Here is a 13,358-nt window from a genome sequence, read left to right as displayed (position 1 = left end):
TTACTAAGTTTTGTTAAGGGTCAATTTATACTAGGGAATCTCAGAAGTAATGTGTACCTTGCGTTGAGTTAAGGTTTGAATTTGTTATGTTCAGTTTAGAATAGACGCTTCGATGCGCTTCGACTTGTTATAAATTGACCCTAAACGATAGTCAAGTTTACATTGTCGTAAGTTGAGGGGTTAAGAATTTTCGCGGCACCCCCAGTGCCCCCTAGGATCAATAGAGTAAGTAACGGGCTCCGCGGAACACTATTAGGACCCGCTGTACCTAATAGGACATGATTTTATTGTTTTCGTTAATTAGCGTTTATCTCGAGAACCGTAAGAGATATCGAAAAAATAACCGAATTTTTACCACCCCCTAGGTATCTGGAAGAAATTGATTTCGGACATAAGCTTGCTTTACCAAGTTTAGGTACTTAAAAGATAGCCAAGTAAAATTTTACATTATACTGTAAGTTCAGAATCAGACAGTTCAGAAGGGTTCATTTTTTTTGCTGCACCCTGATTTTAAAGGATTGCAAAAGTGATAAAGTATAGGTACTGAAGCGTGACTCAGGGGGTCAAAGGCCAGGGTTGTTTAGATTGCCTATCAGGTTTGTATACGCCTATAAACTATACGTGTACAGTAGTGGTCTAATGGTAGGTATACTTATGAGTGCATGTTATAGCCAAATAAACAAAAAGTTTGTCAGAAGTGGGATTCGAACCCACGCCCTCAGAGAGGACCAGAAACGCTCATACCCACTGTGCAGGCAAGGATCACCTTGAGTCTGGCGCCTTAGACCGCTCGGCCATCCTGACTTGAGATGTGGAGTTCGAAATAGTGCTAGGTATAATACTTACATCTTATTAGGTATATCTGTAGTATACCATCATCAACAATCCGCGATATTATATTGTAAGTAGGTACTCCATCTCTAGGGTTGGTACTTATTCTTATTACTTAGGTACTATTTTGGTATCATCCTTATCACATGACTAATTAGTTGAATGGTATTCAGTAGCATGCTAGAGACGGTAAGTACAGTGTGTCCAGTAGGAAAGTTCAATTTTCATATTTGAACTACTCAGCAACGGTTAGCCTGAGGAAGTTGGGAGAGGTCTCAATCGACGCGTCAGGAGTGTGGGTTTGACGGACATATGGAGCTTTGGACCGGAGCATAACGTGCTTTTGCTGTTGAAGCTTGCTTTAGAAGTGGTGATTCGTGCGCTGCTGCGCTTCGGAAATTTTGTTGTTAATACAATATTCGCTCAACAAGGGATACCCAAAGTGTAAGCCTTTTATAAAACCGGCCAAGTGCGAGTCGGGCTCGCGCACAAAGGGTTCCGTAGTAAGCACAATAACTTAACCAAAATTACAGTTAAATCAACCTATCTCAAAAACTATAAGAGATACTTTGATCAAACCAAAAATCGTTGAAAGAGTTAATTAGCATGCATCACCTCTATTTTTTTTAGAATTTTATACCCCGTAGTTATAAAAATAGAGGGGGGGGGACATACTTTTTACGACTTTGAGAGCTGATATCTCAAAAACCGTTCACTTTAAGAAAAATGTTTTTTAGAAAACTTTATATCATTTTAAAAGACCTTTCCATTGATACCCCACACGGGTATGTACATCGAAAAAAAAAATTTCATCCCTCAGTTACATGTATGGGGGGCCCCACCCCCAATTCTTTTTTTTACTATTTAGTGTCATATTTTTGTAGCGGTTCATACAACACATATTCCCATCAAATTTCATCACTGTAGTACTTATAGTTTCCGAGTAAATCGGCTGTGACAGACGGACAGACGGACAGACGGACATGACGAAACTATAAGGGTTCCGTTTTTGCCATTTTGGCTACGGAACCCTAAAAATGGTTAAAAAAGGTCAGTGCATGAAGCTGGTTCTACCATTAATCAACCCATTCCGGGCCGCACACCTCCTGTGCCGAGCATGCTGTACCGAGGAAAATGTGCACTGAGTAAATGATTTGGCCGTTTTTTTTGATAGTGAGAATGGCCATGCTTAGACGGTCAATTCGGAGCGATATAAGAATGTTATTGAATTTTTATGGCTTCTATTGTAAGAACTGACCGCCTTATAACAGAAACACATGGTTCTAACAGGATGGCACCACTTATCATACCTCCAGGGAGTCAATAAACACGGTTAGGGCACTTTTTCCACAAAAAAATATATCGACTTTAGGAGACACCTGCTGGCCGCCCAGGTCACCCGAACTCACCTCATGCTATTATTTTCTGTAACGCTATGTCAATAAAAAAGTTTATTCAAACAAACTCCGAACACTAGCGACGCTAAAAGAAAATATACGGCAAGAAATAAACAATACCTCCCCGCAACTCTGTAAGAGTTTTTTTGCGAGTTTACGTGTTTGATTGTAAGAGTGTGTACGAAGAAATGGTAAACAATAAGACGGAATGATATTAAAAAAAACCCAAACTAAATATTTCAATATAAAATAAATTTTCATCATCATCATCATCAGCCAATAATCATCCACTGCTGGACATAGGCCTCTCCCAAGGAGCGCCTCAACACTCGGTCCTCGGCCTTCCTCGTCCAACCACTACCCGATAATAAATTTTGGTATTCATTAATTTAGTATTATTTTTCTTGAATTGAAAAGTGAACTTTCCTACTGGACACCCTGTATATAAATGGTAAGGAAAATAAAATTGCAGCTGGTTTTATATCAATATTATTTATTCAGTAAATGTACTTCTTACATAATATATTCATTATTATTGGTATTCACAATTAATATTTAAAGTAAGTAAGTACTTACTATTACTATTTAGTATTAAGTTAGTATAAAATAGATTCTATTCTATATATTTAATACAATAGGTAGGTAGGTAGTTAATACAACATAATGTTAAGTACTTATATGTATTAAGTATAAGTATTTACTAAGTACACACTCTCCAACTTACATGTAAATATTTTATACCTAATTATTAATATGGCATTTACGTCGAAAGAGTGTTTCTAGATTAATTATTATTTACAAATACATTTCCAAATAATATGATTCTCTTCTTAAAGTAATTATAAATGTAAGGTATACATAATCTAGTACATTTAATATAAACATTATTTATTTGTCGCGTGTTAACTTCTAGATCTTTGATAGGTAAGTGTTTGAAAATTTAATTATTAATTAACAGTTAAGTGTTTTTGAATTAAGTACAATTATTAACTGTTAGATACCAATCCAAAATTGAGATGATAGAAAGTGAAGATGTAGTGTACCTACGTACCGAAATAACATAGATACCTATCCAGAAACTCTGAGAAAAAACTGTTCCAAACAAAACACGCGCGAAATAAGACTTAAAATTTTGCAACTGTCAAAACTTGAGTCCCGCCAAAACGAAAACATAACCTCAACTTCTTCAATACCTGCTCAACTTGCTCTCCCTGTCTGAATACCCTTTAGCACTCTCCCTGTCAGAGAACTTGCCATTGTACTTATTATTATACCTATCACTGTGTCCATTCTGCCTGTACGGCTTTTCACTGGTGCTATAGTTGATCTCCGAAGGCCCTATGGTCTTTGACCAGTGGTGGGTCCAGTAGAAGTCGTCAGGGTAGCGAGGGTACGGGTTCTCTCGACAGAGGACCACGCAGTAGATCAAACTGCCGACGAGGGTGATGAAGCCAAAGATCAGGAAAACTATTCCTAGGATCCTGGAAGAGAAAGGAAATGGGTTATTGTTGGAGATATGTATTAGGGTGTATGGAGGCTACAGATAAAATAAATAATGACATAGCTAGCCCTTGACTTATGAGAATATGGATCCCACATCTGATCTTATGATCTGACCAAGACGTCGTTGTCAAGAGGAAAGAAACTTGTAATCAACCTTTATTGTAATTGTAAGTAAGTATAAAAATCCCAACTTTCAAGAAACTTTCTCATGATGTACCTAGCCAAATTTGGCAGGGCCAGCTAAACCTTATTTTCCTCCAAAACTCATCCCAAATTGCAGTTACCGTTACTTATAAGAATTCCATGAGCGATGCAAAGTGATTTTTAATGTCCCAAAATTTTCATTCTTCCGATTCTTATCTGAGAAGCGTTTAGTCGCTATTGTGGATGAAATTTAATAAAGAGAGTTGTTTCGACGTGTGGTTTTTGATGTTAACATGTCCCATTTTGGTTTTCATTGTCATGTTTGTCGCAGTGTAGTGCTAAATGCTGGGAGAAAAGATTTCCCACACCTGTTTTTGTTACTTTTTAATTCTGACCAAGACATAAGGTAACGAGTCCATATATCGCGGTATTCAAAATGGCGTCCTTATTTCGAGTTATATTTATTTTCATGATTATTACTCATTTTAATAGGTTTGGATACTCTAAAATTACATTTAATCGTTCATTATCTTTAACTGAAACTACTTGATGTAGTAAATATGTTTAAAATTGCCTAAAATTACTAAAAACTCATGTAATGTGCCGTGAGGGCGACGCCGCCATGTTTTTTATACAAACGCGACCCGGCTTACGTAAGGCCAGCCATATTTAATAATTGTGTTTTTTAATATTTATACGACGTTCAACTTTATATTTAGTTTATTATATTCTTATACTTACATTAAATTTAAATTTTAACTCTTTTTAAACTAATTTAACCCCTTTAAACTCAAAAACAAAATACCTCGGTATAAGGGCCTGATTTTTATACGTTGTTCCTAACTCCGAGTTACCCTCGGTATAAGGAAAAATACTATGTCATGATTTTTAGCTTATAACTTTACAAATAATAACATTTGAAGTATATGCTTGATTACATAATAATAATGATGAACGTGACAAGCTTATAACCTAATTCGGCGGTACAAAATATCCTCTAGGAATCTTAATATGACACGATAATTGTTGACCCAAAAATCATGGTTACATAGAAAACCTTAACTTAGTATGTATATTTGAAATGATAAAAAACAGTGTTATTTCATCGCTATTAACGTAAGTGATACATAATTTTACCAATATTTTATGTATGATTTGAGTAACAAATCTATGTTGTTTCTAAATCGATAATTTGATAACTCGGAATATGGATTATTAAAATACTTGCTGAACCCCTAATATGGAGTATGACATTTTACATAGGTAGGTACCTCGGAAATCGGAATATGACTACATCACACCTTCGCAGTGTCATCCGATGCCGTCATCAAACCATAAAATCAAGATGAATTAGCGACTTTCTTCCTAAATATAAAAGGGGTGTGGATAGATATGCCTGACTTTACGAAACTACTACTAGATACTACCTACTTATTACTCTTTATAAAAGAAGAAAGAAAGAAATTTGTAGACGTAAAACTTTATTTGGGTGAATAAAATAACACACACGACCGTGGAGTTTTTATAACACTTATATACACAATTGCCTAATTTCATTTCTGTATTTTATTTCCATTATCCTTCTACTTCGAGGTCTGATGGCCGTTGTAATATTGTTATCCCAGAATTCCCAGATAAATGAATGTCCTGTATACTGCATTTCATGTTTGGTTTAGGGGTCTGGTTGATTTTTTCATTTTCTTGTTGTTGTCACTGAAAAATAAAGTAAGTAGGTAAATTGTATGGATAGTTGACAGAATTAAGCTTATCCTTATAAGTTGGTACCCATTTTCACAAAACTTAGTGAGTTTAGAAACGAAAACGCTAGAACAAAAACCTAGGTTAGTAACTAAACTGATGCCAAATTACTGATAAAAACATAAAAATATTTCCATTTTACGTAATTTCCTAAAATAATTCGCACACAAGCTTACCTTATCGATTTTCCAATTGCATATTGCAAATACAAACATAATAATTTAATAAAAGATGTTTGTTTTCTAATGTAAAGACTTAACAAAAATACTTTCAAAGAATAGCGGCAAACTTTTCGGCGGAAAATTGAACATGGCGCCGGCGCGCCTCCAGTCCAGCGCGCATGCGCCATAGAGATGTACCTAGTGCAATGTTCCTTGCTTCCGACCTATGCTTGAATGAAAAAATAATCGATGCTGGATCGATTCCTGGGTAGATACTTTTATTATAATCATATTCGTTTATGGTAAATACATTAGGTACTCATCGGAAATTAGTACTGATAAGGTATTTGGCTTTTGTAAGTATTCGATACTTTTCCTCATCCCTTACACATCTACTTTTATTACGTATCATCAACTTTTAAACATTTAAGTAAGAACATAAAATATCGTGGAAAAATTTTAGACCTTACTTAGATAAAAACTATAGTAAAAAATGATTAAATCATTCGAGTTCAATAATCGATTATATTCGATTACTGTCACTATTTCATCAATTTACCCCATCTCTACTCTATTTTTTTTTTAATCGCTTGGAAAAGTCCATAGAACATCATAGAAGCATTATGAATATTTTTTCTAGCCAATGTTACCAGTTGCAATAATGAATTATGAAAATGTTACATAAATAATAGAAATTATCACGAAAACCAATATAAATGGAGAGTATTTAATTCTTTTCATTATTTTCAACTACTATTTAGAATAATTAAATTTATTTGGAGTACTTTAGGGTTAAAAAAGTATATCGATATTTTAGATTGTAATTTCCTTATGTTCATGGCCACACTCATGGAGCCACTGACAGGACTAACTCGGAATATGGAACAGGCTACCTCGGTATATGGAAGAAACCATAATCCTACCTCGGTATAAGGGCAAATCGACATGTGTAATAAATTATATTTTTTTAAGTATAATTAATGTGTTATCAATGAATCTGTGTTAAGAAATATAAAATTTAACGTATATTCTTACAGAAGACAATATTTCACATCAATATTGATGGTTACAAATGCTTATTTTTCTTACTTACTTTCAAATGTTGTTATTTACCTCGGAATATGGACCCGTTACCTTACGAAGATATTTTTATTTTATTGTTAAGCTACCTCAGCTTCAATTAGAAGTTAGAGTTATCACATCACGGTAAAAATGATATACCTACCTAGTGAATGTGCATCAAAGTTTCGATAGTACCTATCCTATAGATAGCTGGTGCACCATAGAATAACGAGTACTACTTTTTATTCCATGATATGCACAGCTGGGATGCGAATCCCGTACTATACCGTACTCCCCTTAAAATCCTAGGTTTTGAATAACTTCAACCTAAACGGTATCTTCTTATAGTATTATTCTTAAAGTGCCTAAACACCACTAGAGATCGCATCCGACAAATTCTAGACGTCAAGATCTGCTACTGTAACTTTACAATCATCTCACCAGACAAACAGCGGCTCAAAGAACTGCAGCACAATGACGAAGCCGAGCGTGACCAGGATGAGGCCTAGGTTGAGCAGCAGCATCAGGCAGCACATGCCCTTCACGTTGGGACAGAACGGGTTGGGCGCCGCCATCGCGTCCACCTTTACACCAGCCTGGGGAGCGGAAAGTCAGGGGTTTATTTATTCATTTACTAGCTGTTCCCGCGCGCTTCACTTCGCCTTAAAAACTTTCCCTTAAAAACTTTTTAATTCCCGTGGGAATAAAATAAAAGTTTTAATTATATAATTAAATAATGGGGATAAAAAGTAGCCTATGTTCTTTCTCAGGGTCTAGACCATGTACTTATACCAAATTTCATTCAAATCTGTTCAGTAGTTTTAGCGTGAAAGAGTAACAGACAGACAGACAGACAGACACAGTTACTTTCGCATTTATAATATTAGGATTGCACAATACCTATACAAAAATAATTATGTATGAACAGGTGGACAGATAAAAGTATTTTCTACCAGTGAACCTGCATGGAGGCATTGAGGATTTGCAGTCATCGGGATTGTTCATTGATTAATGTTTCACCCTTTTGGTCCTTATTTTGGGTCCTCATTGCTCGATTTTTCAACTTATCACGTCAACCAGAACTACTTTATGTAGGTTCCCCGGTTCTACCTTTTTTGGCATAAGATTTTTTTGCCTAATCTCATATTGCATAGTAACGTTTGGTCAAAGTCTCGTTACGCCGAAAATCGTATGGCATAAATCTCGTTTAGTAAAAAGTTATTTCGCATAACATTGTTTAGCCTAATAATGGTATGGCCAAATCTTGAATAGCCTAATAATGCTATGGCATAGGTTTATACAAAGTAATAATATTCGTTTGACTTTAACTTTGACGGAGCGTCTCCCTACATAGCGCAAACTGGTGTCTTGTATTGTTTCCGCTGTTTGGAAAACGCTCCGCTCCGCTTCGCTGCGCTCCGCTTTGGTTTTGATGAACATGTGCACCTAACACGCTCCTCCTCGCTTTGCTCGTCGTCGCACCTATTTTTAGGTTTCGATCTCATGGGGTTTGTAATAATTATATTGGTCGTTAACTTTCGTTTTTTTGATCATACAATATCGTGATTTTCGGGATGTAGGAGAAAAATACCACAATTTGTACATTTACTACATACTTAATATATTATTTATTAAGATAACATTAGGAGAAACAAGATTATACATAGGTATAGACGAACATAAATTTGAGCAAACGAAACTTACGTGTTTAAAGATTGTGCCTAAAGAGTTTTAGACGAAACGAGCCTTATGCCACATAAGTCTTGGCAAAGTGATGGTTCGGCCAAAAAAGTTTAGACCATACGAGTTATGCGAAATGAGTTTTGGTCAATAAAGATTATGCCAGATGAGCGGAACCCGTAGGTTCCCCTCATCTGGCCTAATCTTTATTGCCCTAAACTCGTTTCGCATAACTCGTAAGGTCTAAACTTTTTTGGTAGAATCATCACTTTGCCAAGAATTATGTGGCGTAAGACTCGTTTCGTCTAAAACTCTTTTGGCACAAACTTGAAACACCTAAGTCTCGTTTGCTCTAATTGTTCGTATTGGTATATCTTGTTTCTCCTAATATTATCTTTACAAATACTATATTAAGTATTGTATATTAAGTAAATGTACAAATTGTGGTATTTTTCTCCTACATCCCGAAAATCACGATATTAAATGAATAAAATATCGAAAGTGAATGACCATTATAATTATTACAAACGCCATTAAACCCCATGGGATCAAAACCAAAAGATAGGTGCGACGACGAGCAAAGCGAGGAGGAGCGTGTTAGGTGCACATTTTCGTCAAAAACAAAGCGGAGCGAAGTGGAGCGGAGCGTTTTCCACTTAGCGGCCACAATACAAGGCTCCAGTTTGCGCTATGTAGGGAGACGCTCCATCAAAGTTAAAGCCAAACGAATATTATTACTTTATCTATAACCTATGCCATAGCATTATTAGGCTATTCAAGATTTGGCTATACCATTATTAGGCTAAACAAGATTATGCGAAATAACTTTTTACTAAAAGAGATTTATGCCATACGATTTTCAGCGAAACGAGATTTTGACCAAACGTTACTATGCAATACGAGGTTAGGCAAATAAATCTTAGGCCAAAAAAAGTAGAACCACTTTATGTAGCTACAATAAATACTTAGTTTATTTTTTATAGAGGACGGTTGAGGAAATGAATGAGAGAAATGAATTGCATTCCTGATGCAGAGGCTCTTTTGCCATTGGATAGGTTTGGTGCTGCTAATCCTTGTCTATCAAATTGAGTAAGAGATATGACAGTAGGATGGAAGATAGTGCTCTTGCATTACCTACTCTGAATGGACTCTACATCTTGCGAACTATAGGCAGCTATGGTGGAAGTTACCATGATGACTAGAACTAACCAAAACGGAACTACGAGTAGGCAGCTATAATGAAAGTAACCATTATGACTATAGAAGTAATCAAAGCGGAATTATAGGCAGCTATAATGGAAGTTGCCATGATGACTATATAACTAATCAAAGCGGAACTATAGGCAGCTATGGTGGAAGTTACCATAGTGCTAGAACTAGTCAAAGCGTAGAGAAGACGTACCTTCCTAGAAACTTTGGAGCGGTGCGTGGAGGCGACAGAGGGCGCCACCGCGCTCCGGTAGGAGTACACGCTGCGAGGTGCCCGGGACTGCCGGCTGAAACAAAAGAATAGCAATCTTTATTAGTCTCTTTAGTTTATAGAGATAGTATTACACTCACAAGCAATGAAAGAGTTCCATAGCACCAAATTACTTCAAAACGGAAAAGACTAGGTTAACGATGCCGTCCGCAATATTAAGTACAGTAACAGCGCATCAAAATAATACCAACTAAAAACGTTAATCATCATCATCATCATCATCATCAGCCTATGTCAACCCACTGCAGGGTATAGGCCTCCTCCATGTTATGCCAAGTCCCACGGTCCTGTGCTACACTCAAACGTTAATATTTGGATCAAATTATATATGAAATGTTTTGAAATTTTTTCATTGCTCGTCAGTGTATTATGTAATGTTGAGGGCATAGATCAGTTGTAGTTGTAGTTGGCGGATGGTGGCTTGTTAATCACCTGTCAACCGGACTTTGGGTAGGTTCGCAACAGTGTTTCATGGATATTTTGTAGTGTAGGCATTAGGGGTTCTCAAAGTACCTACCCGCCGTCCCACCGGATCTGACAGTCACATAATTATGTAGAGCTAGTAAGTAAGTTCTAGTTATAGCTGCCAGTAAATAGGACCTCGACCTCGACACGAGCTCTAATGAACCGATCATAGAGGATAAAACGGTCACAGATTCCAAATTCAAAAAAAGATAAAAACATCCACCTGTCAGTGTCATCTCAGCTTCAATTCCCGCTCAATTTGAAATTCGAAACGGCAGGTACGTTCCGAAACGAGCGTAGCTCACGACCGCCTGCGTTCGGAAAGCCACGGTCACGAGTTCATGACAATCGTAAAGATGTACGATGGGGAACAGATAACGCGGTGTCAAGGCTGGCCTGGATACATGCCGTAAATACTAACTACATGCCACATACGAACGTAGCGGGGAAAGGCTTGGCAGGTAAACAAACGAATAAAGCAGGTCCTCTGTGCTGTGATAAGTTTTCGAGAGTTAAAACTTTAAATACGTTTTTGTTGTAGTTTTTAAGCTCCCTTAAGCAGATCAGTTGCTTACATAGGTATTTTTTAAAACAATTTACATATTTATGCCACTTATAATTATATAAATTAAAACTTGTAATACTTATGCAAGGAGCGTTAGCATGAGCGTCATATCACTCTATTCTCGGCCTTCCTCATCCAACCCATCGACTACCTGTATCTAAAAGCCACCAGTCCTACAATATTTGAACAGGTTCATGAAAATTTACATCTCAATCTCTAAGAAACTTCTAGGTACTTTTTGAATCGGAAAAAAAACTCTAAATCGATTTCCCATGACGCCCTATAAAGACATAAATCTCCAATAAAACCACATAAAACCGTCCACTTCTCGATAAGTAACCCTTTAATTACGACATGACTTTTTACTTCCACAAATTCCTGTGCATCACGGCTGGTGCGACTAAATTACCCGGTCTCACACTTCCAAATAATACTTACCGTAAAGTTTCCTTGGCTGGGACAAATTGACTGCTTTCTACAGGAAGTTTACTCTAGCTTGACAAAAAACCAATGAGCGAGAGCTGTCAACTGTCATGCAATCGAGACAATCACCCTATCGCAAACTGTTGTACAGGGAGTTTCGGATTCTAAGAAGTGTAGTTACAAGTTTAAGTATACTTTGTTGGTTGAACACTTTGTCAAATACTTACTCTGTTTTAAGTCTAGATGGATGCTACAATTGAATAATTAGTTGGTCTTCTAAATAAATATAAATAAGATAAATAATCTTCGTAAGCTGAAGTGGCCACTGGTGTCCTTGGAGAGACGTTATGGTCTTCAGCCACTTTGATGTTAGCGCCAGAAAAAAAAGTTCATTGGATTTGGTAATTCAGTAGCGGCAGGAGGCGGGCTTGGGAACAGATCGTTTTCAACAGTCATCGTTTTGTTAGAGTAAATAAAAAATAAAAAAATATATGTGGGGATATCTCACACACGGCCATCCGACCCCAAGCTAGGCAGAGCCTGTGTTATGGGTATCGGACAGCTGATATATCCACACAAATACACAGATAGATACATATTAAATATAAATATCAACACCCAAGACCCGAGTACAAATATCTGTATTTAAACAAATATCTGCCCCAGCCGGGAATCGAACCCGGGACCTTCAGCAGTCAGGGCCACTAAACACTACGCCATTCGACCGTCTTGTAGTAGTATTGTCTTATTTTGTAACTATGATAGATAATATTTGAGATTTCGGTTTTTTTTGTGCATCACATCACATCACACACTTCAGTGGAGTAAGACCTTAGCAAAGCGTCCTAGCCTAGTAAAGTTTCAGCTTACTGTGCTCACTTGCTTATTTAACCTAAATTTGTCCAATCTATACAGGGTGTTGTAAAAAGCGTTTACTAAGCCGAAACCCACATGTGCGGCATGTTAAATCGAGGCCCGAAAATGAATCGGTTAGTATAAGTACCCTTTTTGCAACACCCATGTATAGCTTCCTTTTAGCGGCTTCTTGTCGTCAATCTTTCTTAACGTCACAGCTTTATATTTTTTTACTAAACATGTAAATCATGTGATATATACCAATATACCACAGCATACCCATACCCCATACCACACCAAAAGTTTTATTTTTCTCATAAACCGGCAACCGCTCACTCCATTATGTTATTAAATTAAACGTCGTCTTTTCAATTTGGATTTAGAACGAGAGTCACACATAATGTAGGTACGTTCTAAAATTGATTTTGTACCATGAGTTACGTTGTGTGTTCAGTTTTTAAATCTTCTTATTATTCATGTGCCGATAGAATATTTTTTGTTACTCAATTCTACATGACTTGACGTCATTATTTAGTCATCTTCGATTATACTCGCTTTATCGGCTAGTAATTGTATTCAAATTGGAAAAAAACTTAATCTCTTTATTTTTTTTCTTCTTCTAATCGTTAGTAAAATCAGGTTGGAAAGTAGTTAGTCAATAAAATCGGTCCCGAAGTCAATAAAAAGTTTCTATAGCACCCGGTGTTACGCATTTCAAAATTGTTTACTTAAATTCGTGTTTCTTTTTTCTAAATCGATTTCGAAATTTAAAAACTCTGAAACACCTCGTTCAGAAACCAAAGTAACCTAACTAGAAATAGTGTGATGCTTGTTTACTCAAAACCTTTTTTTGATCGATTCTTTTTTCAAAATGATTTGACATCTTATTTTTTAAACGCACTTTCTTTTTTGATTGGGAATGATTTTGAGAAATTTTAAAAAGGATTAAAGTCTTTTTTTAAAAAAGTTAGTCAGCTGTGACCGGTACGATTTAAGTTCATGACACCAAGTATTTTGATTGTACCGATCTAGCT

The 13,358-nt window shown here is 36.4% G+C and overlaps 1 protein-coding gene and 1 non-coding gene across 2 annotated transcripts in view; both read right to left on the bottom strand.

The window, feature by feature from the left end:
- Positions 1–689: 689 nt before the first annotated feature.
- On the bottom strand, positions 690–804 carry Trnal-caa. Its single transcript has 2 exons — positions 767–804; positions 690–734 (listed from the first exon to the last, which is right to left on the bottom strand). It is a non-coding gene; the product is annotated as a tRNA-Leu (tRNA).
- Positions 805–2,717: 1,913 nt separating this feature from the next.
- The window catches only part of LOC105383736, a 121,262-nt gene continuing 110,621 nt past the window's right edge, over positions 2,718–13,358 (bottom strand). Inside the window, exons 5-7 of the mRNA XM_038120089.2 lie at positions 9,939–10,032; positions 7,298–7,452; positions 2,718–3,709 (exon numbers count right to left, since the gene is read on the bottom strand). Of these exons, the coding sequence (XP_037976017.2) occupies positions 3,415–3,709; positions 7,298–7,452; positions 9,939–10,032 (544 nt within the window). The 3' untranslated portion in view covers positions 2,718–3,414. The remainder of the gene's footprint in view (positions 3,710–7,297; positions 7,453–9,938; positions 10,033–13,358) is intronic.

This window comes from Plutella xylostella, chromosome 29, assembly GCF_932276165.1.
Source record: "Plutella xylostella chromosome 29, ilPluXylo3.1, whole genome shotgun sequence".
Classification (NCBI taxonomy): Eukaryota; Metazoa; Arthropoda; class Insecta; order Lepidoptera; family Plutellidae; genus Plutella; species Plutella xylostella.
Note: the sequence above shows the minus strand (reverse complement) of the source record. Positions and strands in the feature narration are given on the sequence as shown.